Consider the following 25,880-nt stretch of genomic DNA (forward strand, 5'->3'; position numbering starts at 1 on the left):
GATATTGAGCTAAAACGTGGCATGCTAATGGCTAAGCTGGATTGTCATCACATATTCTGACCACTAACAGATTATGCAATATCTTTATTTATATTTTGATATTAACTCTCTGGAGTTAACTCTGTCTGTTTGCAAAATGTTAAGCAAAATAATTGAACGTACACTTACTAGTGATTAATTTTAGGAGCCAACCCAATTCAAGATGGCGACCACAGCCTTCTGATTTAAAAAAAACAACAAAAAAAAACATTAATTGCGTAATTTAATCAGTTTTGCAAATATTATAATACATTTTGGTCTGGTTGTAGCTGAGAGGCTTTCCTAACAAACTCCAGGTATGTTTTGTTGACAAGCTCAGTCTTTTCCTGATTGTTCAGTCTCTACTGAAAACTTAACCTCTTGACCTATCCATGTATCAGACTGAACAAATGGGGTGAAAAGAGAAAAGCCACCTACACTGCTGTCTCAAAAATTAACTTCTGAGTGATTCTCTTGCTCCAGGAGAGCTTAGATTATAAAGGGATATCAGTCTGTTTCGCCCTCTTCTCCGTGGTGTGTGCCATCATCATTAGCAGTCTTCTGCACAAAAGCTAATTAGCTTTCTCATCTCTGTCTTCCTTCTCCGTCCTGACTCAACTCAGATAATCCCAGCCAGTTACAAATAAACCAGCTTGCTGGCTTCCATAGGTACTGTATGTGCATTTACGTGTGTTTAGCATATCACGGGGCCCTGAATGATGGCAGTTTCTGTACTATAAACAAATACCCCCGAGTGACACTTGAAGGATTTTTATTGTCAAGCCACTTGTTAGAAGATGGCACGGTGCCTGTCCTAATGACTCCAGACTGCCAGGCAGAGGCACGTCGCAAAGACATGAATTTGCAAAAAGGCCTGCCAAAATGCAATAGCTTCATTATATCACAGGTCCCAGATGTGTGTTAAATTCTCCATGTCTCCAAATGTTCTTTGTCATCCAGTGGCGTGCTGTGTAATCAGTCTGGCATAAGTATTTCTGCTTTTCTTTTCTTCTATTGAGAAAAAGTCCTATTCCCAAAGGGTGTATTCACATAAATTTATCTCTTGACAGGTCCCTCAAAGATATACAACAATCCCTGAATTTTAATTCTGTCAGTAACAAAACAACAGAACCTGGATTTGAATCTAATCTCTTTGTTTTTTCAGTGGTTGAGAGGAAAGGAGCTTACATGCCTCTGTTCAATGGAGACTCGTACCTTGAGCTGAAGGGGCTTCATCTCTACGGCCATGATCTGCGGTAAGTCCCACATCTTTGAGTGAAATCTACAGAGGGAGGCTTTAGAGACATTGCTGAACACTAAATATGATGTCGTTTTCATAGATTGGGCTTATTATGTGCCTAAAGTCTAGAAGTGTAGTGCTTTTGCTGGAGTTTTAGACGTCTTATGTAAAATTTGTGCCACAAACGTTCACTCAAAATAGTCACAGAGTCAACGCAGGCATCTCAGCCCATCTGAATTTTGTCGTTTATGTCGCCTACCTATCAAGAACATTGAGATGTATTTTGACATCTGATAGAATATGTTTAAAGCAAATGTTCAGGTCGAAAAACCACAGCAAAAGTAAAAAAAATAATTAAGAAACTGGTCTAAATATGCCAATATTCATTTCTAAAATGTACTCCAGTAAGTTAAAGCATAAATGTGGTGCCGGCTGCCGAGGCGGGTACGCTGTAGAACATATGTGTCAAACTCAAGGCCCAGGGGCCAAATGTGGCCCTCGTTGACATCTTAGATGATATGTGAAACGTACAATACTTCTATCTCTTGAATTTTTTCAGTAATCTTTGATTATGCTGTCGAAAGCACAACAGAGAACATGAAATGAGACCAATCAAACTCTTGTTGAGGAACCTGTGACCAAGAAAAGATGTTTGGTATCTGATTTGAGTTGATGTATCTTCTGAAATTGGCCCTTAGTTTGAAAAAGGTGTTAATTTTGGCCCCCATTTGTAAGTGAGTTTGACACCCCTGCTAGATGGAGGTGGACAACAAAATAATGGGCATAGTTTTGCAAACCATCTACAAGACAGTAGGCCAACTGGCATTTCAAAATGTGGCCTCGTTACTTGCTGGTTACGAACACTTTGAATTCATCCCCCCATCCATTTTCTTTACTCACCATTTCCTTTCTGGGTTGTGTGGGGGCTGGTGCCTATCTACAGCCTTCGTTGTGCGGGAAGCGGGATACGCCTTGGACTAGTCGTAAGTCCATCAGAGGCCATATAGAGATAAACGGGACAATCGGCCATCCACACTCCTCCACAGCGCCACCGTGCTGCCACTCAGAATTCAGTGAAAGTGACATGGATTTTTTTTCTTGCAATTTTCCCTCATTTTTGAGTGGTCACCTAGTGTTCAACAGTCACCTTTATCAAGTTCTAACATGTTAAATGTAAATTTACATATAAAGAGATAGAGCAAGACATTGTGTGTCATTTGATAAATATTGAGTATGGTTGTTAATCGGTAAATTAAGTTTGTTCACTTCTTTTTTTGTGTGTGTGTGCTTTATCTGCAGTCAGAAAATCAGCATGACGGTGGTTCTCATGGCCAATGATTCCAACGGTTTGATCTTCTACAACGGCCAAAAATTGGATGGAAAGGGAGATTTTATCTCTCTGTCTTTGAATAACAGGATATTGGAGTTTCGCTACGACCTGGGAAAGGGACCGGCTACCATCAGGTTCATTTCTTTTTGGAGTTCAGATGATTTACAGTCAAAAAGGATATACGAAACACACCAACAGTGGTATTGTAATTAGCATATTTTCCCTAAAATATAGCTGTATGTGTGTTTGTGATTCAGGAGTAAGGAACCTATCCAGCTGAAGGTGTGGAACACCGTCAATCTGGAACGCTCGCTCCGCAAAGGAGAGATCATGGTTAACAAGAAGGACCCTGTTCGAGGAGAATCCCCTGTAAGTAACGGCAAGCTAACAAGCTCCTGGCAATGGTTGTCCTGCTTTCAGCATGCAGAACCATTGGGCTTATGCTTAGCCTTGCTTCTGCCAGTGTATACTCATATGTGTGCTTATATCCCATCATTGCTACAACCATCATAATGGTACTCCCAAGTTTCTGCTTTAGATGCAGATATGTTCCTCCGTGACAGAGGTTTTCCACCCGGATTCACATCATACGGTTTCACAGGCTTGTTTTAATGAAAATATGTCACTCTCTCCACATATCTGTAAAGGCAGAAGAGAGCACATCAGATATAGAGGGTCAGTTTGACAAGCTGTCTCAGTTTTGTAATCCACCTCTTTTAAACTCTCAGCCTTTCAGTTCGTTCACTTCCTAAAGATAAAACATACCTCTGCAGCAGTGGCTTGACAATTGCCAGCAGATAAGGGAGATGCAAGCAACAAAAAGTGTGTACAGTAGTCCCTCGCTACTTCGCGGTTCGTTTATCGCGGATTCTCTCTATCGCGGTTTTTCAAAATAAGATTGGACATGACACACAAATGGCTGATTGATGGATGAGCCGCGCGATCGGCATGGGATTTTTATTTAAAATAAGTTATTTTAAATTATTTAGCACCTGCTGCACATTTGTGCAGCCCTTATTGTTGCAGGATAAACTTCCTGCAGAGTGGAGAAGTGGGCGTGGCCAAGAGCGCTTGCAGGTGGCAATGAGCAGAGGAAGCAGGGAGCTGAAATAGTAACATTATGTGCTCTTTTAGAGCGTATAGAGTTTAGAAACATTGCTCAGAATATTGCAAGAGTGTGGGAAGGGTTTAAAACACCTTAATAAATGTATATATATATAAATAATAAAATAAATTACTACTTGTACTGCTATTCCTACATCACGGTTTTTCACTTATCGTGGGTCTTCAGGATACGGATCCCCCGCGATAAACGAGGGACTACTGTAATGACATTTTTAATCCAGCACTTAAACCAATACAGCAAGTACAAGATTCCAAATGAGGATAATGTAATGGTTTTATAAGTCTGCAAGTCTTTTAATTGTATTAAATTGTGTTTGTGAACAAGCAGACAGTCAACTCCATCATGTTCTGCAGTTAAAAAGACACAACAGTAACCCCCTCATGTAATTATATTTTACTCCAGCAACAGAGGCAGAAAATCTTATTAAAAGAAGGAAGTAAAGAGAAAGCAGTAAGGATGTGTTGAAGGAGGGTAGGGGGGGAACGAGGGATGAGTTGAGCCTAGTTATGAAGCTCAGTACAGAGACCCTATAGAGCGTGGCTCTCAGTTCCTTCTCTCCCACTTCAGCTTTAAGAACCGAGGGGGGTGCGGGGGGGTTACAGTATGTCTTCCTCAGAGAAACCCACTGGAATCATATAGATACAGTTGGCATTTCTGGGAATAATCATCATATCAAAGGTGCTCAGGCTGCCAGAGTAATGAGAAGCAAACTTTCAAAGATACAGATAGACGAAATAGAAATCTACTTCGCGTTTTATTTAACGGCAGCAATCGGTAAACGAGCTTGGGTTAAGTGGCACTATTCACAGCCTCACCCGTGATGTTTTTTTCTTCTTTTCATCTGCTCCTGATGGCACCATCTGCATCGTGCACGGCTTTCTTAAGACACAGTCGTCTCTGTATTCACTCCTGCACAGCTGTTTGTATGTGGATTGTATATATATATAACAAAATGCTTCCCTCACATTTCTTTTATTTTTATTTATTTGCTACTGCACAGTTATTTTTAATGCTCTTACAGATATGCAAACGTGTGCTGATGAGATAATTGGTGATTATATGCGTTTTGTGAGCGTTTGCGCTTGCTCTGCATGCCTTTATGTGCACAAACACTTACTAGTCTTTCCCTAATAACTCTCTTCCTCCTTATTTTCTTTCCTTCTCTATGATGTGCTGTCTGGAAATAAGAAATCACGCAAGGTAATGAGACGAATACCAGCCACACTTTAGCTCGTGTTTCATTTGAGTTGTTCACCACGTCCTCACACACACCTCCATCTCTCCATGCAACAACACAGAAGAATAAACCTCCCTCTGCAGATTAACAGGCAGCATTCGACGTGCCAGAGCTGTGGAGTAAAACAAATAAAGAAATTGCCATTTCATAAGCTCATATTTGACCACAGCACCAAAGAGATGCTCCTAAAGAGCATGGTTTGGCTTTCACCTCGGTCCATCTGCTGTGGGGGAGGGAGCGGGTGGGAAGGTGGGAAGGAAAAAGAAGCAGTGATCCTTGAGATGGCCATTGTTTCAGACAACGACACATCTTCATTAGTCCAGTGTGGGCGGGGATATCGCGCCGGTACTGCGTGACTGTCAGAAAGTGAGAGCGCGGAGGATACGTACAGCGGGAGGTGGCGAGGTGCTAAAGCAAGCCAGGCTGTTCTTTCATCTGTCATCTGCTCCCACTTCTGCTGCGCATGGGAACGATCCTCCATAGATCATGAAGTTTCTTACTCACTTTGACCCACTCACTCACCCGTAACGACAACAAAACTCGCCGTACTCCAAGTCCTGCTGCACTTCATCAGCAGCTGCACATTTTCACTCGTTTCAATAAAACTGAACTCGTTATCATTTCATTGCATGAAAGCTCACTTAGAAAAATAAAAGGGATTTTACGTTACGACTGCACAAACTTCAACATACAAACTTAGAACACGATAGGCTTTTAAACTATAACTTCACTTCTGAAAACGATGGGATGTTGTTTAAAATGTAAAATGAATGCTGCAGTTTGCAAACCTCATAAACTCATATTTTATTCACAACAGAGCAAAGTAAACAATTGTTGAAATTAAAAGAATGTTATTTTTAAAGGAAAAATAAGGTTATTTTGTATTTTATGGCAGCAACACATATCAAAAAAGCTAAAACTGAGGCAACAAAGGGATGTACCGTATTTTCCGCTGTGCACGTCGCACCGCACTATAAGTCGCATCAGTCCAAATATGTCTAATAAAGTGGAAAAATGTATAAATATGTCACTTGGCCGTATAAATCACATCTATTATGCATCACTGCTGATGCGTCACTTTTGTTACTCGCTGACAACCCGTAGATGTGGGATGATGTTGTGGCAAAAATCGCTTGGCTGCCAAATGCCGGCTGCGGGAGTGTGCACGGGAGGACTTTAACAAGAATTCAACAAGATTAACACTTAAAAACTATTATTTATTTGCTCTAAATATAGTAAAGGTGTGTCTCAGTCTAACTTTTGCTTAATAAATACACTCTGATTCAGTTGCTCCAGGCAGATGATGGTGGCAGTTTATGGCAAGCCAATTGTGTCATTAATAGCCACTTTTACTTATTACATGATACAACGGCATGTCTTACTACTCAACTGCCATCTAGTGGCTGAAAATGGTAGTGTTTAAAATTTTCAGTCAGAATGAATGAAAACAGTAATTTCAGCCAAAAATTGGTTTATAAATATGGAAAAAATCCATAAATACGTCACTTCGGCCTATAAGTCGCATGGCATGCAAATTATGCAAAAAAGTCACGACTTATATGGCGAAAAATACGATGGTGGGTGATACAGATAGGAAACGGAGGAGCATTTTAGAAGTCATTAGGTCAGCTGGTCGCGGGCCGAGAGGACTGAGTGTAAGAGCATTTTAGAGAGTCTGAATGTTTCAGATGTAAAGATGGACAGAGATTCACCAGTCTGCCAACAACTACATTTAAAAATAGTGGACAATTTTTATTTAAAATAATGTTCCTCAACTAATAATTGGGAAGACTTTGAATACCCCATCGTCTATAGTTCATAATGTCATAAAAAGATTTTAACCATCTGAAGAAATCTGAACTCAAAGGACGAGGCTGAACGTCAATATTTGATGCTCGTGATTTCAGAATCAGGTCTGCTTCTGTTCTGGCCGTCACTCCATGGGCTCAGAAACACTTCCACAAACACAGTTCACCATGTTCACCAATGCTGCTTAAAGCTCTATCATGCAAAGAAGAAGCCATATGTGAACACCTTCCAGATACAATGCAATGCGCAGCTAAAATAAACCGAGTCTAAGTGGAAAATCTTCTGTGTTCAAAGAATCAGCATTTAAATTTATTTTTGGAAACTGTGGACACCATGTCCTTTGAACTAAAGAGGTGAGGGGCCACACATGCTGTAATCAGCACATTGTATAATAGTCAGCCTCTCTGATGGTATAGGGGTGTGTCAGTACTCCTGATATAAGCAGCTTACACATGCGGAAAGGCACCTCCAATGCTGAACTGTATATACAGGTTTTAGAACAAAATGTGCTCCCTCTTAGTGACTGTTAAGCATCTAGAATCCTTCAGACTAGAATGGGACACTATCAGTTAACTATAATTATACATTTTATAATATAAGTCAAACATTCTGGTCTTCTCAGTTCCTAGATGTTTATAGACCATCGTTAAAACTGTGAAACATTCCCTCCTTTTGAGAAGAGTGGTAAACATGGCCCTGTCTCAACTTTGAGATGTGCTGCTGCCATAAAATTCAAATTCACCTTATTCACTAAAAAGTTTCTTAGGTCAAGCATTTAATGTGTTTACTATGTTCCACTGTAATAAAATATGAGTGTATAAGATTTGCTTATGACTGCATTTTGTTTTTATTTACATTTTACATAACGTTTCAACTTTTCAGGACTGGGGTTGCCCATGAAACTCACAGGAGCAGTTTCTGGATGGATCAGTGAGTCTGCCTGCAGGGCGACAAAGCTGCAACTTTTCAGCCCGAGGCAGGCGACTCTGCCGCTCGTATGGTGGCATGTTTTGGCAAAGCCAAAGAGCTATCAGCCACAACTGGATCCAGTGGTTTTAGCCAAGGTCCCTGCTTTTATCTCTCCTGGAAATGGCTTAAGATGCTCCAACACGCAGACATCTGTCAAACTCCAGTGACTCCTGCTCTCCAAATCCCACCCTAAATAAAAACCCGAACCGATGCCAGCCTGCCTGTTTATTTGTCCCCTTCCATCATTTGTTTTCCAGCAATTAACTCTATTTTACCCTTCTGGCATTTGCTGCTCTACATAAAATAAAGATCATTAATTTCCTTCCTTCAGAAGTGGACAGGCTCTTCGCGGGAGCGTCACCTCTGCTAATGCAAAGCAATCATCCCAAATGTTTGGTGGAAAGAATCAAATTTCATAGCCATCGGTCGCGCAAATGAACGGCAATTAATTTGTCTCCGCACTCATCTGTTGGAAAGGTCGCTGCTTATAATCAGCTATTCATTAGAGAAGTCTGTAAAAGAACTATATAGCTCAAGTGTAGCCCGCTCTTGATTTTCTTTTGTGGTCTAATTTTACGTCACGGGGTGATTGATCGCTCTCTCTGGGAGACAGAAAAATCAGTTATTTTGTAATGCATCAAGTGAATTAGCATTGATTGCAAGTGCAGTTAACATTTTCCTGGAGATAAATGCTTTTCAGGGAATCTTAAGTGAAAGGCTGAAACTTTTATTTGGCTACTTGGACACAAATTTGTTTTATTACCTATTGTTTAAATAAATCATTCGTCCCTGGATAGAAAGCTCCTCGCTGGGTTTGGAAATAACTTAAAGGAACTTTTTTTTAAAGATACACATGAAGCTTCTTTATTTTTTTGTGGCTCATTCAATGAAACTTTTTGTCTTTTGTCTCATCAGAACAAACACACAGATCTCAATCTGAAAGAGTCGCTCTTTGTTGGCGGAGCTCCTGATTACAGCAAACTGGCGAGAGTTGCTGCTCTCACAGAGGGATTCAAGGGAACGATCCAGAAGGTAATAAGGTCCAGAAGACGCTATTTATCACCCACAGCTGATGGAGAAGGTGGAGTGTTCATGTTTTGTGTGTGCTTGACTGTGTTTTATTCATTTCTCTGTACTGTTAGCAAAATATCTCGTGAATCTGAATGAAACTTTCAGATAGTAATCGTTGGATTTATATCTACAACCTGATGCATGCTCAATAATCCAGGTAGAAAAATCTAAAAAATCAGAGGACCAGATTTAACTTTTTTAGATATATCTACAACTGATCAACTTTTGGAGTCAGCTCGATTCAATATGGCCACCACAGCAAAGCAATCTTAGCCAACACAAAAATGGCTGCATCTCGGTCAAGGTCACAGATACTGAACAACTTTGGTGTGGTAGTAGCTGAGACTGAGCTCCAGATTATACTCTGAATGCTAATTGATCACCTGAGATCTTTCCGTAAAACCTTGCCAATAACTAACTATAGTTAGTTAATGGTCAAATCTAGTTATAACAAGAATTCGAGTTAAATATTGGTGTGCTTGTAGCAGCGATTGAGTCCTAACTCATAAGACTGAACAATAGTATAATTAAACGTTTTCCACCTAACCCAGTTTGTCTGTTAGCAAAATATTTCATACACAGCTGGACAGAATTCAATAAAAGTCTCAGAAAGTAATTATTGCTTGAACGTCTTACCACTAATTAACTTTTGTAATGAGAGTTGTTAGGAGAGATCATGTCTCTACAGTTTCAGCTTCTCCCCACTGGCTCCCTGTCAAATTCAGAATATAATTTAAAATCATAGTCCTAACTTACAAAGCTCTCAACAACCTAGCTCCATCTTATATTACAGATCTTATTGTTCCATGTTTTCCTAACAGAGCACTTCGCTCTTAGACTGCAGGGTTACTTGTGGTTCCTAGAGTTTCCAAAAGCAGAATGGGAGGAAGATCTTCCAGTTGTCAGGCTCCTCTCTTGTAGAACCAACTTCCAGTTTGTGTCCTTGAGGCTGACACATTTTTAAGTTTTAAGACTTTCCTTTTTGATAAATCCTATAGTTACAGTAGGGTTGGCTTGTTATGCTGCTATAGGCTTAGACTACTGGAGGACAAATTGACCTCATTTCCTTAAATGATTTGCGAAAACTGAATATTTTTCATTTGATACTATTTATATCTTAACATGTGATTCTTGACCTGCCATTGTGTATCTGTTCCTACCAAACCCAGCTGGTCGAAGCAGATGGTCGCTTGTCCTGAGACTTGTTCTGCTATAGGTTTCGTCCTCATGAGGGAGTTTTTCATTCCACTTCATGCTTGCTCAAGATGAGAGTCTGTGATGAAGTTAAACTCCAAGCAGTCTGCTCCTCAGATAAATAATGATATTAACTTATTTTTATGTATATGAATGTTTCTGTTCAGTGCCCTGAGATGACTTCTGTTGTGACTTGGCGTTATATAAATTAACTGATTGAATTTAATTTAATTGATAGTCAACCCAATTCAAGTTAAATGACTCAAACTTCTACTATACCTTGGTGAATTTGACAGACATTGAGCTTAAATTTGGTGTGGTAGTAGCTGACAGTCATTCACAACACACAACAGATCAGACAAGATATTGCACTAAAGTGTGCATAAAGTCATTGAATCTGCATAAGATGATCTTGGACATGAAAGGCGATGGGTGATGTGCATGTCTTCATTGAGTTCTAGGGCTTCATTTATAACCGACTGCTTTAATATCAGTTCAGTTCGTCAGTCCTGTGTTATTTTAATGACTTTGAGCTCTTGAGCCATGCAGCGTTCTATTGGAGTCAGATGATCTTGGTAATTTTCCATTATAAGCTCACACTGTGATGAGAAGTAGCTCTGCTCATTTGGATTAACTCGCACTAATTTTTTTTTTCTGCATATTTTTTGAAGTGCCTCCATTTTGCTTTTTTTTTTTTTCTCAGATCTCTTCCCTGACGCTTTTGCATTTTTTCCCCCCCCCCCCCCCCCTTCTCTGCTTTTTAGCAAACAGCTCATCCCTGAGTGCCTAAAATAACTCAGTGGAACAAAGGCTGGATGTTAGTGTTTGCACAAACTTGTCAATAGTTCTTGTCTGCAAACTTTCCCTTGACAGTTCCGAGGCAGCCAAAGCTAAATGTGGCATTTGTCGTGCTTGGCCTCCAGGGACTAGTTAATTATGTGGAAGACAGTATGTGTTCATGCTTTGATGTAATGTTTAATTTGCGTGTTGCATCAGCACCTATTGTCTGGGGAACTTTTGAGCGTGTTGACAGTGTGGATTTTATCTTTAAAGGACCGCGTTCATCTAAATCTACTGCTTCACTCTGCGTTCGATAATTAGGTTTAATGACCCTTCAGCAGAAAACTCAATGCTCTTTAACTGGATGCTTTCTTTTGGGTATAAGTCAAAAGTTTTAACGAATGATAAATTTAATCCGATTCTTTTTACGCTGAGACGGACAAACTGAAGAAAAATGTATTTTGTGAAGCATTTTTTCCAAATTTGTTTATAAAACTGAGGGGATTTTTTTTATCTTTTAGCTCGTTTTGTTTTCATTTGAGTATATTCTGCCTGGACATGCTGCGCAGCGTACCATATGCTCAAAACATATTTTCTTTATGTGCTTCTTAACCTCCTTCTAACTCTGCGATCCCCTGCAGAGTCTGCCTATGTTAGTCATACGATCGCCCACTGTGTCCCAACATTTTGAACGTTTCCAAGCAGGAGGATGCCTCGTTCTCCTCCAGCAGATGTAACTTCTTCTTTTTTTTTTTTTCTGGAACATCCCATTTGAACTTTTAGAGCAGTTTTGATCACTGAAATATCACAGACTGGTACTTTTATTTACTCTTCACACAAATGTCAGTTTTTGCCGGAGGTATTATTTAAATTTAATTACATGTAAGTAGGAAAAATAAAGTAAAATGGAAAAACAAAGCGCTAAGATGCAATGCAGAGGAGATTTCGTTGCATCACGACTGATTTCTAGTCTCGTCTTAGCATTAGTTTGAAGTTGCGCTTTAGGGACAAAGTTGAAGTCCAATAAAAAAATCCAGCCCGGCCCGAACACATTTTTTCCAAACCCGATAAATTAACTGTTATTAGAGGCCCGAACTCGGAAAAAAAAACAACATTTTTTTTATTAAGTTTTTACAACTTTTGTAAGCAAATCAGTTTGACATTTGTTTATTTGTTTATTTACGGATCCCCATTAGTTTCTACCATAGTAGAGACTATTCTTCCTGGGGTCCACACCACGAACATTACATTTAAATCATGCTTTTACAAACATACAAAAAGACATAATAAAATACCTAAGATAAAAACAAAATCAAAATATAAAAATTCAAATCCACCATCTCAATAACATTTTACAAGCATTACAAATTGACAAAAAACTTTAAAATACACAAGAATTAAAAACGCAGAAATTCACCAATTCCTAATTTAACTATCTTCATTTCTATTATAAATTTATTATTACATCAATTAAATTTTATTTCATTATCTATTATATATTATATCTATTATATTTTTTAGATTTGTCTACCTGGATTATTGAGCATGCATCAGGATATTATCTATTATAGATTTTTTTAAGTTTTTTTTTTTTTTTTAATGAACATCATCAGAAATTAATGTAATTACAGATGGCAGCATGTTCCAGTAAGAAATAGCTCAATACACAGCTGTTCTTCTGAGAGCATTAGTCCTCGGCAGAGGTAATATAAAAGTAACAACAGAGGCGTGTCTAGTATTAAAAGCATGTCTATTGCAGGTGAGTAACAACTGTGAGAAAAGGCTAAACGGTTTGTGTCAAGTCCAGATTTTGTGTAAAGAGAGAAGAAGGCTACATGCTAGTCTGTCACGGACTTTCATCCATGACAGGCACTGATGCATGAAATCGATGTTTGTTCTAAAATGACATCCGAGTGTAAATCTTGCAGCTTTATTCTGAACTACCTGCAGTTTATCCAGATGTTTTTGAAAGCACTTGACCAAACAGCTGAACAATATTGAAGTTGACAAAGCACTAAAGACTATAACTCATTTTCTTATTTCCAGGGACATAAAATGTGCATTACGCCAGATTATAGCAATGTTTCTGCTCATCTTAGTCACAATCTTATTAATTTGTATTGACCGAGAAAGAGTTTTGTCTATTATGACCCCCAGTAGCTTAGCCCCTTCAACTCGATGTGATCATTTTAAAAATGTATTTCAAAGAAAGGAAGATATAAGATTTCTTGTTTATTAACAAGAGTCAGTGGATTATTATAGTTATTATAGTTATTTACGGTCAGCGGATGCGCGCGGCTGATGATCCGGTTGTCCATCAGTAACAACCCGCCCCAAAAACTAAGGTAAACTGGGGATTAATTACATAAAACGCTAACTAAGTCATGGGCAGTGCCTGGAGCTGACAGTGCAACAAACTTATATTGGTTGAGGTGTAGGAATAACCAAGTAAATGGAAAATAATTTTCCCACACAGGCAAAACACTCTCATAAATAAACTAATAGTAGATCGTCCATGAAGGACAACATTTAAGACAGTTAACACAATTTAATCAAGCCATCAGTTATGTCCCACAAACGCTTCATCCCACAACATTTACATATCAACACATGAAATCCCATAAACCCCATAAATGAACAAGTTGATCAAACTTTCAGTCCAACTCTTTGAAGTAAAGTTCGTTTTGAAGGAGGATGATGGAAACGCTCACTCAATCTATGCATTGGCGTGCCGAGAAAAAAAAAAAAAAGATCTCACCAGATTTAAATGTCCATAAGCTTTAGCATGCAGTCCTGTGTAATAAAAAGTAACAATCCACCGCAATCCAAACTCGGGGTGAAGAATAATCCACAGGTAATCCAGGGCAATGGTCTCACGCCAGCTCCTCCTCAGCAGGTGCACACCCAAGGAAAAGAAAAATGCTGTCACTTTTAAAACCGCATCAAGACCCGACCCGGCCCGCCCATCAAGCACAGCATTCGGCTGGGCCGGTTCGAGCTGGAGTTTGGGCCAAAAATATCAGCTCTAATTCCTAAACCAGTATTTCACTGGTCTGCAACTGTTGGAGGCTCATTGGTGTTGAAAAACTGTAAGAAATAAAAAATACAAATAAAATAAAAAAAACCTTAACTGCAGGCTTTTTGATTATTTTTTTTATTATTTTTTATTTTATTTTTTTTACTTTTTGAAGCCGTGCAGCGGTTCCGCACATCCAAATTTTGAAAATCAAGAACTATTTTTATGTGTACGGCTTGCTAAACTATAGGCCATGCAGAGTATTTTTTGTTGCCCACCTCCGCCCACGTTGTACCCGTCTCTTCCTGCAGCATTAAAACACCTACACTCACTGTCTGTGGCTTGTGCGTATTTAATCACTGATTACAGGAGCTGGAGAAAAGAACAAAATGTAGTCTAATAATTATTGTGGTGCAGGTGCACCTCCGGACAACTGACAGCATCATAAACCATTTTTTCCGCAATCACTCACAACAAAATGACGCTGTTCTTATCATTTTTACACTTTTGCGAGTAGGCGAGTCCTAAATGACGCCAAGCACTCAGCCGGTGCCGGCTGGACCCGCTGTGGTGACAGGAAGAGTTTAACGGGTGCAGGACACCTCAGTGACACAGGCGTCAGGAGGAGCCCTGGGAGGAAACCTGTGACACTGAAGGGAACCTCCGCATCACAGCTGAACAGTTTCAAGAGTACTATTTTCCACCAACAAGTACAAACGATGCAAACAGAGTTGTGTTAACATAAACAGATGGCAAATCATAAAAAGTACACCTGTAGCGCTCTAAATTTACAGAAATTATATTGAGAAAGGTTTTTTTAATTTCATGTGAGAGAGATGCGCCTGAAAGACTTAGGACAGCAGAGTAAGATGCTGACATTACACTAGTAGTTCTCAGCTTGTGGTGCTTTGCGACCCGCTATCACCCTTTAATGACAAGTCATGATACTAATGGAACTTTTTCAACTTCTCAAATTAAGTAACGGACTGAAAAGTTGGTGCAGTTTGAGCCTCAGATAGCAGAATAAAATACATCTGTTTGTCCACACAAATAAATAAGTTTCAAGAACAACTAAAAGGATCAGCTAACAATGCTAAAGAGGAAATTAATCAATTAGCTACGTTTATTTAAGAACTAAAGTCTTCACTTCAGTGACTTCAGCCATTTTTAACAGATTCAGCAGTGCTTGTTATGACGGACCTTTAGGGCCACGCTAAGAAAAAAAAATTAAAAGCCATAAAATTACAAGAATAAAGTTGTAATATTATGAGAATAAAGTCGTATGAGACTTCTTTTTTTTTTCATCTCTCGTGTATTTATTATTTTTTTCTTTCACGAGTCAGATCCACGACGCAACCTGTCAATCAATCCAGTAGGCATGTCAGCAAATGGCCACTCCGAAGCTAAATGACTCGCAATATGATCCGAACTCCAACATGACAAAGCAGCGTTTACCATTTTAACTGTAGTAAAATGGAGATTGTTGAGCATCTTGTTAAGTTATACTTTGGTATTGGTTTTACAAATAAGGAGATGGTTAATCCATCAGCACATCAGCATCAGATTATTTCCAGCATCAGGACTTTGGACCTGCTCACAGTAAGTTGGTACGCTCTGATGGGCTGCAGCAGCTCTGCAGGTAAGGAGCATTTAGCTTCGGATTGGGCATTTGCTGACACGCCTACTGGATTGATTGACAGGTCGCGTTGTAGATCCAACTCGTGAACGTGGAAAAATAAATAAACGAGAGCTGTGAATAAAAAAAAGTCTCGTGCAACTTTACTCTCGTAATATTAAGACTTTATTCAACTTTATTCTCATAATTGTATGGCTTTTAATTTTGTTTTTCTTAGCGTGGCCCACCCACTGAATACAGTGTCATTAAAACTATTCAGTCGTTAAGATTAATGTAACAAACAGAATATATATATAACTTTTGTCGATCTTGGGTAAAGGCCCGTGATGCACTGAAAATGGTTCCTCTCCCTGTTTTGGGTTGTTTTCCACCAGATGAGAATCCCTGCTTTAAATCATTGATGTTTGAGACTTTATTTCTACTTCTATATCATTTCCCTGAAATCAATCTTTGTAGTATTTAGTAATGAGTAAGTAACCAAACAAATAAATAAACTGAGTTTTAAAGTCGACTCTTCCAGAAGCTTCAAAGAATAACTTCTCAAGTTACTGATTTTTGAGATGACAGTTGTGGTGCTCCCCTAAACACACCAATGAGCTGTTTTTGCTCAATCAGCCGTGAGGAAAAGAACCTTTCAGTTTTACTGCATAAACTTTTTCTTTTTTCTTTACGAGATCAACAAAATTTATATTATTCACAAAATCTGCCCCGTCTCTGTGCATTTCAGATCATGTTGATGAGTACGCCCATCCTCAGGGAGGAGAACGCCCTGAACTCCAGCAACGTAGCCATGTTCCAGGGCCACCCGTGTTTTCGTGAACCCTGCCAGAACGGCGGGCGCTGCAACCCTCAGCTGGAGCGCTACGAGTGTTCCTGTCCAACTGGCTTCTCAGGGGAAAACTGTCAGAACAGTGAGTATTGTTATCCTCCCATCTGCAGTCATAATGCATATCCGTTTATGCTGCAAAACAATAAAACATGAGGATCTCTGAGCTTTAAAACCCGTCCTTTCTCAGTTTTGAAGGGATATTTTCCGTAAGCGAGTGGCTAACTATAATTGCTGGATTGAGACGACCTAATCGTGTCATTGTAACAACACAAATTGTTTGACTTCCTCATCCAGGATTGTCTGGTTTTGCTTTAAAAAGATTCTTAGATTGTTGCCTCCTTGTCCTTTTCCAGCACAGTCTATGTACCACAGTTCATGCACCACAGCTTGATCTTGGCTCGCCTTTATGGAAGGTAAAATACGAGCCTCGGTGCTTAAGTCCCGTTCTGCTGTTGTGTTCTTTCCCTGTAAGCTCAAAGCAGCATTATACATGACGTCTCTTTTATGTCAGCGCTGTAATTTATTGATATCAAAGCAACGCAAGTGTTGGAAAAATGATTAAACATGTCGGCTGAATATTCATGAAGGGGTTGCACGCCACTTTCATCATCTTCCTGTGACCGCGCGAGACGTGAGCTCGCTCTGTCCCGACCTGTCCCGCGCACTCGTCAGTGCTTTCGCCATTAACCTTGTGCGTGTGGTCGGCCATCCCTTTCACGTTAATTAAAACGCAGCCGCCCCTGCCCCGTCGCCTGCAGCCCTGATAACTGAACCCTTGCTCTTATTGATTGGAGTGATCTCACGCTGCACCCCGCTCCCTCCTCCACAGCCATCCATGAGAAGTCCGCCGGAGACACCGAGGCCATAGCCTTTGACGGGCGGACTTTCATCGAGTACCACAACGCTGTCACGAGGAGGTAAGGAGGAGGACGAGTCGTCATCTTTTCATCTTCATCGTAATACCTATTAGCCAAATAACCACTCTTATGTATCTCCTCCCTTGGTGAGGCGTGATAACAGTGTGGATGATATCATCAGTGGTAGGGCTTCGGGGAGAGCTGAGTGCTCTGCTAATAGCTCACCCTCGCCTTCTATGGCAGTTCTGCTTTGCTTTTGACAAGATTTCACTAATTAACTCGACAGTTAGCCATCACAGCCTTGCCCTGAGCACATTCTATTCATTTTGTCTACTAATACTGGACACACACACGATTAAACCTCTTATCCTGTTTTAATATTTGGATGACGAAGTGAAGTGCAGGGATTTGTCAGCTGCATATGTTAACCCCCAGGAAAGGCGCACACAAAAAAAATGATGTAATTTTAAAATGTTTTCGCTACAAAACAAAAACAACCTGAAGAAACGCTCTCCCTATAGGCAGCAAATGAGCCGTTTTTGTTTTTTGCTTTACTTTTCCATCCATCTGCAAGGTTGGCAAGTGTGCGCCTCCAGGTTTGCATAAACAAAAAGATGTTTACGTGAAGAACCTGAAAAGGCATCCAGCATATGGTTCTGCGTCTCACGGCTCTTCACACAAACACCGCGAGGTGTGAAAACTGGGCCACAGCCTGCAGAGTGCCGCGCTCCCGACTCGCAGCCGCTTCGAAACAACTGGCGGGGGAATTCTGTCACGTGTGTGTCTGAATGTGTCTTTGCTGTCCGTCTGTGATGTCAGCGTTCCTCGTCTCGTCCACTCCTGTCTTTGTCTCATGTAAATGTCCTTCACTGTCTCTCCTTTTCACTCAAGCCAACTGACCAATGAGATCCCAGAGTAAGTAGACTTAAATAACTGGGTGTTTGCCCAGTTTCAAATCATGCCCAACTAACAATAATTCATGTCTTTATAATTAACCCAAATGAGATTAAAGTACATTCAGTTTCCAGACTTATTTTCTCACAGAAATCATGTTTTTTGTTGGTAAAAGTAGTTTACATGCAAGCTCCATATGTCTAATTTACTTTGACAAATTTGATTCTTTTGGATACATTCTCAGTATCATCTGGTCTTTTTTTATTTCAATGCAAAGGGAAGCATGAATATTTGCATGATAAGCATTGTTCTCAGTCAGAGAAAATGAATGGCTGTACCAAGAATGTGCAATATTACATGCATGGCTGGAACTCGTTTATAAACTAAATGAATTGCCATGCACTTTATGCTAAATGGCATTAGGGTTTTTTTTGTGAGAAATGAATGAGACCCCTTGAAAACTGCAAAAGGATTTTCTAAATACTCCTTAACCTACTTTCTGGTGCCAGTGGAGTTTCTGCTTGGAGAAAAACCTTCAGTCATGACCAGGGGTTTGCAACCTGCGGTTCTTCGGTCCCTCTGCAGCATCTCTTTCAAGCTTTGACCAAAACTGACATAAAACTGAATTTTATTGGTTGTTATAATAACTAAAAGGGCAAGTTTTAACAGTTTTCCTGTAATTTATTTGGCAAATATATGAATACAAGAAACATTACAAGGGGTATAACATATTCACTTTATGTTGTATTTCTTCAAAGTAGGATACGTAATTTGTCTACAATTTTTAAAAAAAATCACATAATAATGCATAGTTTATTGTTTTAGTTTTTAGAAACTGGGCAAAAACTATATTACTTTTTCCTTCTTTACAAGAATCTCGTCTTTTATTTTGTCTTAGAGTGTAAAAATGTCAATAAATGTTCAAAATCATTAGATATTTTTAGTTTTTTAAAATCAACCCTACTGTCCAGAAAAGCGCCCTCCAACAAACGTGTGGTCCGTGGGCCACCAGTTGAGAATTGTAGCAGGTATTGTGGCTCCGGACACGTTTAATTTAGTGAACAAAGGGGCAGAAATGGCTCTTTTGATCGTAAAGGTTGCAGACCCCTGGTCATGACTTACCCGTAGTTACTCTCAGTTATGCAGGGGAAAAGGTGGGGTGGCTCCTTCCTGCTCGTTAGCTTGGTAAGTAACGTTTATCTTTAAAAAATAAAAGTTTCACAAACTGGTAAAGCAGAAGTCAGCTCAAATTGGGCAGACTCGATTTGGCCCAGAGTTTCTGTCATTTCATTTTTGCCGGATCTTTGACCGTAATTTTAAATAATTACAGAGCCGGCTGTTCTGGATGGCTGTGACATGTTAATCACAGATTTATCTCCCTTTGTAGATTAGGCCTCCAATTGAGATCTCACCACAGTGGGCAGCCATGGGCATCAATCTCACTTAGCAGGAGGGACAGTAGTCCTTGGAGCCAGGCTGTCAAAAGTTTAATAGATGTCGCAGCCACTAAGAGCCACAATGGACGGGAATCTAGGCAAACCTTGTTGCAGGACCGATCAATTGGTCATGATTTGATTTTTGTAACGATAATGAATACATTTCTTCAGAGGCCATTAAGTGCCTTAAGGGGCCATAACGCCAAGTGCTCACCTTGAGGTAACGTTTCAGTTACACTTTAGCGGGGGTGTCTGATCACTCCTCTTTCACCTCGCCACCCGTATCACGAAGCTCAGGTCGATTCTCTCAAGCCCCATTATTTCAGTGACAAATCGTATCTGGCTATGACTCCCATCTGATACTGTGCTTGACCCCATTTTTTTGACAATTGCCCAATTTTTCTCATCCACTGCTTTCATCTCCAGACAGAAGGTAATTGCAGCGCTATAGCATGGAGCGCCATAAATATAAAAGAGCTGTTCAATAATTGGACGCCGACTTAAAGCAGGATCTGTTCTGGTGAGGACACTGATCATGAATGTACTTAATCTTAATGCTCACTTTTTTTTTTAAATGCTTTTTATTTAAGTTGAGGTGTTATCAAAGTTAAGATACACACTTCTATGATCACACAGCAGTTGTTATCGACTCTTGACATGGTCGATGTTGGAGTGGAGCAAACAAGCTGTGCATTTTGCAACTACAGGTCTAAGATGGACCTCTGTGAGCCACATAGAGGGCTCACAACATTCTCCCTACCTCCCTCCTTTCCCCTTTTATTCCTTATGACCTGTTTGCGCTTACACTGCATGCCGATGACTTTCTCCCCTGCTACCTTAAGTCCCGAGTCTCTGGAGAACCCGTCTGACCAGAGGTGAGTCTCTCAAAGCTTTCAAACTTTGCTGCAGCCTGCTTGCATCTCACGTTGTTGCTACCGCCTGCTCGCTCCCATTTCCTTCTCTCTGCACAACTACTCCATGATCTCTAACAGTGTTATAAGCCCCTGTGTAGATCATTTATAAACCCGACTTTGAAAAAGGTCAGGACATTGTGTAAAATGTAAATAAAAAATGGAATACCGTGATTTGAAAGGCTCACATTTTATTCACAATGGAACATAGTAAACTTATCAAATGTTGAAACTAAGAAATTGTACTATTTTTGAAAATAAGGTCATTTTGAGTTTATTGGCAGCAACACATCTCAAAAAGTTGGGCCAGTGGCAACAAAAGACCGTAGAAGAAAGTGATGCGCACAAGAAACTGCTGGAAGAGGCTTTTGAAACAAGTTAGCTTGTTTGACGGGGCTTAATTTGAGCCGGATCATGATGGAACAGGATCTGAGAACTCTCTTATTTTGACAGGGTGTGTTCTGGTAACCGTTTGCTTGGATCCAGTAACTCTCGGGCTCACCATTAATAAAGTTATGAACAAATTTGACTGCCTTGAATGAATAAAACCTATATTGGGCATGTAATCTGAAAATGATTACATAAACACTAATTTTAAACATAACAGCCACATACGAGCTTCTTAATATCACATAAGAGCTGCCCCTTCAAGTAAGCATTTCCACTTATACCCTTAAAAAAATCTCCACCCCTAAAAGTTCAGTTATGGGCAATTTAATTAAAAACACAAAAATACAATTAAACAGCACAACTAATTTGCAAATCAGTTTTACAGTTTAAGTGGGTCATTAATATTTTTTTTATTATTTATTAAAAAAATATGAGAAAAGTGTTTGATGGGTAATCATGTGACGTATGTCCCGTATCAAACCAACAGCGTCAGTTTGTCAAAATAAAAGTCTTCTCATTGTACAACTAAACAACCAAGAATTGAAGCACATGAAGACGGTGGCAATGGAGATGGTACTCAACGTGGCAGTTAGGAAGTTGAGAGAAGCAGAGTGTGCTCTATTCACACCAGGAGAAAGACGTATAGATATTTAACTACAGTTAAAATACATCAGAATGCAGGAAATAGCATCTACTTTATTCAAAATTTTCTGGGGGAGGACCCTCAGACCCCCCACCCCCCGGGCTATTTGCATTCCAGCATTGTTTGGTTTACAAATTAAGTACTGGACAACAGGTCAATAAGGGTGCATTCACACCAGCCCTGTTTAGTCCACTTGAATCAAACTCGAGTCCGTTTGCCTAGAAAGTCCAGTTCGTTTGGGGAAGTGTGAATGTGCAATCAAAAACTGATCTGGACCAAAAAAGTGAACTCTGGTCCACCTAGATACCTTGGGCTCGGTTCAGTTGAAATGAACTTTAGCGCGGTTCGAATGCACTGTGAATGCAAGCGGACCGGAGACTGCACCAAAAGCAGGAAGTGGACTACAGCGCAGGGCATTCTGGGTAAATACAACCAAAACAAATGCGCATTTCTCTTACCTCGTACGAAGTCGTCTCAGCCGCCTTCTCCATTGTCTTCTGCTCATCTTCTGCTCATGAGTCCATTGTTGAAAAATGTTTGTTTGGCACATGTGCCACAGACAAAACAGAAATCTTAAAACCGCTCAAATCTGACGCCATTCAATTTTTGTTCTTATTTCCAGAAGTAAGTTGCGCTCAGTATCTTCTTCTGAGGTTTTTGTGTCATTTCCTTCAGTAATTGTCAGTGTAGCACCACCACAGGCGAGGGGGGGGGAACAGGTTGGCTCGATTGACTCAGTTCAGTGTGAACCGCACCAGCTGAAAATGTAAACAAATGTTTCGAATTTTAGTCCCCAATTGAACCGAGTCTACCGGACTATCAGGTGTGACAACGACCTAAGAGTTGAGGTATTAATCCTGTAATCAGCACACAGTTCAAAAGCTTGCCTCTCTAATGGTATGGGGTTGCATTAGTGCCTCTGGCATGGGCAGCTTACACGTCAGAAAAAGCTCCATCAATGCAGAAAAGTAAGTAGGTAAGGTTTTTGGGGGTTTTTTGCATTTCAACATTGATTATGTTTACTATGTTTCACTGAGTTAAATATGGGTTCATGAGATTTGCAAATAATTGCTTTTTCTTTTTATGTACATTTTACACAATGTCCCAACTGTTTTGGGAATTGGGATTGTAAAAACGTAATGAAGTTCCCCAAAATAATCTCAAAGAGCTTCTTCTGCTTGTTGTACGCTGGCTCTGAAACCACTTCAGCAGCCTCCCAACGGCAGCTGTCCTCTGGTGACTTTATTGTTCTGACCACTACTGTCACCTAGTGGTGAAACGGAGGTCGGCACCCTTAGATGCCCTCGGAGGACTCGTAAGAAATAGATAATACCTCTCCATTTCCAAAAAAGTATTGCAATCATTTTAAAAAATCTATGAAGCTTGTGGGGTATATGAGATTCAGAGCGCCGTGCGTCAGTGTTGTTTTATTCATGATACAATTCTGCACTTTTAATAACCTTGACCTTATCACTGACAAGCTGCTCCAATGGAGATTTATTGGGCCTTGTAACTGCGTTGAGAGTTTGCCAGGAGAGGGTTCCCTGAGCTACATTTTTGTTTGTTCTTTTTTTTTTTCCTCCTTGGAGAAATAATTCTGATGCTTCTAAGTCATTCTTTTCAGTTCGTGTTTACCTCAGCAGTTTTAGCTAGATCATGGGACAGCATTGATTTGTACGAGAAGAACGTCTGAAGAAGAGAATTTAATTTTATTCTGGATTTTCCCCAATTCTGCTGAGATGAACCATCATTGCTGTTAGCTTGTGCTAAAAGTACCATGCATCCAGCGTTAAATACCATAATATTACCTTTTTATTTGTATTTTTTAAAGAGTTTTAAGTGTAGGAGACATGCCATCCTCAGCTTCTTTTATCCCCTCCTTTTCTGTCCCGTCTGTATTCCTGTGTGGTTTCCTGTTTGTTGTGCTGATTACGTTGTCTTGTCATTTATCTCGTCTAATCTTTTGTCTCCGACTTTGTCTCTGCACAGCTGTTTCTGTTTCTCTGTTTGTGTTAAGAATCCACGTCATTTGTGATTTTGTTGTATCTGTTTTCAGCCTGCCTGTGTGTAATAAAAATCATGAAACCGTTAGCGTTACTTCCATTTCCCAGCAGTTATACAGAAATTAATCAATAGCGGTTAAAAATAGAATTGCCTACATGTCGACTTTATTTCTAGGTGATGTTAGAGTGACACACACACACATACAGGAGGCAGACTGAGTGTGTGAACTGTCCTCACACAGCTGTGACAGTGAATGCAAGCCTCTTAAGTATAGATAGAAGTCTCCTCGTCTCTACATCCAAATCACCCCTGCAGCTGCAGCAGTGAAGAAACGGAGATCAAACAGCTGCCTAAACAACACACACAAACACACATTGCTATACAAGAAGCACTGAGCACTGGTGCAGTTTGTGCTCAGTAGAATGTGTTAAAGCTAATAGCAAAACGTTTTCTCGCTTCTCCGTCCTCCATTTCCTTAAAATGACAGCAACGTCTAGAACGAGGCTTCAGAGCCCAAACCTACAGCTATTTTTAAAAAATCTAAATACATTTTAAGTTTAAATTCCTTGAAGAAAGGCTTTATGTCTGCTGCCTTTCATGCCCGGGCTTCAGACTAAGATCATGTCATGATGGAGTTAAAGCCATTTTAGACAAACCTCGAACAAACATTGTGTGCACTAACATGCTATCGTGTGACATGTCACATTATCTGTGAGCTCTTAGAGTACCCTATTTTCTGGGGTATAAGTCGCATAAGTAAAAAAAAAAAACAAAACAGCTTAATTTCGCTGGCGCGGCACCATCCATCCATCGCATCCAGAGCCTCTAGCTCTCCAGCGTTCCTCCGCCTGCACCAGCTGAGTGAAGCGAGCGTGCACAGGAGGACTCGCTGTTGCAGTTCTGAGAAATTTAAAGCGTCAGTCATTGCGTTATGAATATGGGGGAAAAAATGTAATTAAGTCGCAAGACTGGCAAATCTTTGCAAAACAACTGCGACTTATATGCCGGAAAATACGGTATCTGTTATGAAGGATTCTCAGCTACTACCACGCCAAAGTTTAGCTCCGTGTCTGTAAAATTCACTGAGCTTTTTTTTTTTTGTGTTGGCTAATGTCACTTAGGTTAAGCTAGTTTAGCCTTCTTTGGATTGATGTCACAAGTTGTAAATGTGAATCCACTCATGACTTTCTTAAAGTTTCATTAATACACATGCACTAGATGTTTAGCTAACAGACATAGAGCAGTGATTTTGAAAGGTAATGCTAAAGTTTTAAACACGGATATGAGATCAAATATTGCACAGAGTATAAATTAGGCATCATTTTCAGCTACTAACACCAAATTTTAGCTCAGTGTCTTTAAAGTTAAGTTAAAGCTGTTTTTGTGTTTGCTAGTTTGTCTTTGCTGTGGCGGCCATCTTGAGTCAAATTGACGCCATACGTTAATCAGCTGTAGATGTTTGTCCATTGTCTCTTTGAATTTGCCTTCGGCATTGGTTGATTAAGAACTATTTGTCATTCTTGAATCCTTTAAAAGAAAATGCTGCGTTTACCGTCCTCAACAAGAAAACGCTTGCTACAGGTTCAGTCTTTGTAAGAACGTTGCTAACATCTGATCCATTTTATGCTCTCCCAGTGAAAAGGCTCTGCTGGTAAACAAATTTGAGCTGAGCATCCGGACCGAGGCGACGCAGGGATTGTTGCTGTGGAGCGGGAAAGGCGTGGAGCGCTCCGACTACATCGCCCTGGCCATCGTGGACGGACACGTCCAAATGACGTACGACTTGGGCTCCAAGCCCGTGGTGCTGCGCTCCTCGGTGCGCGTCGACACCAACCGCTGGATACGCATCAAAGCCAGCAGGTAAGCAGGGAGATGACAGGTCGCCGGGGATCAGCGGTGGAAAGCTTTTACAGTTAAAGAAGGATTAGATTTAATCCATATTGTCTTTGTGCCGCTGCAAACTGTGTGATATCCCGCATGAATCCTCGGCTACGTGGTGATCCAGAGCCCTGAGCTGATGACTCTGATTAGTTTCAGATTAAGGTTATTTTTACGCCCCGTCACGCGCACGTTTGGCGCATTATGAAACACATATTCAGAGTGGTAAAGAAGGAGGCTTAGACATGGAAGTAAATGTTTGAAAAGGAAGAACATGCCGTAACATTACAGTATGTTTGGCCTGTTATGGAAGATGCAGGCAGAATATGAATTCATACGATGAACAGATTTTCAGAATGGAGCATATTTACACGTCGTGCTTGACGCTAGCTGCAAACAGTCATGGGAAAAGCATACAGCTGTCCCTCATTTATCGTGGGGTTTATGGGTCACCCCCACACGATAAGTGAAAAACCGTGAAGTAGGGATAATAGTACAAGTACTTACTACTGCAAAGTAGTAAGTAAATAGTAGTTTATTTTAGTATATATATATATATATATATATATATATATATATATATATATATATATATATATATATATATATATA

The 25,880-nt window shown here is 40.1% G+C and overlaps 1 protein-coding gene across 1 annotated transcript in view; it reads left to right on the forward strand.

Moving 5' to 3' along the window:
- The window catches only part of LOC119417727 (agrin), a gene marked incomplete in the record, with an annotated part of 254,818 nt that overhangs the window by 220,686 nt on the left and 8,252 nt on the right, over nt 1-25,880 (forward strand). Inside the window, 8 exon segments of the mRNA XM_037684999.1 lie at nt 1,184-1,274; nt 2,558-2,722; nt 2,846-2,957; nt 4,903-4,914; nt 8,645-8,761; nt 16,154-16,337; nt 17,085-17,172; nt 25,026-25,250. Of these exon segments, the coding sequence (XP_037540927.1) occupies nt 1,184-1,274; nt 2,558-2,722; nt 2,846-2,957; nt 4,903-4,914; nt 8,645-8,761; nt 16,154-16,337; nt 17,085-17,172; nt 25,026-25,250 (994 nt within the window).

This window comes from Nematolebias whitei, chromosome 11, assembly GCF_014905685.2.
Source record: "Nematolebias whitei isolate Nwh7 chromosome 11, NemWhi1, whole genome shotgun sequence".
In the NCBI taxonomy this organism is placed as follows: domain Eukaryota; kingdom Metazoa; phylum Chordata; class Actinopteri; order Cyprinodontiformes; family Rivulidae; genus Nematolebias; species Nematolebias whitei.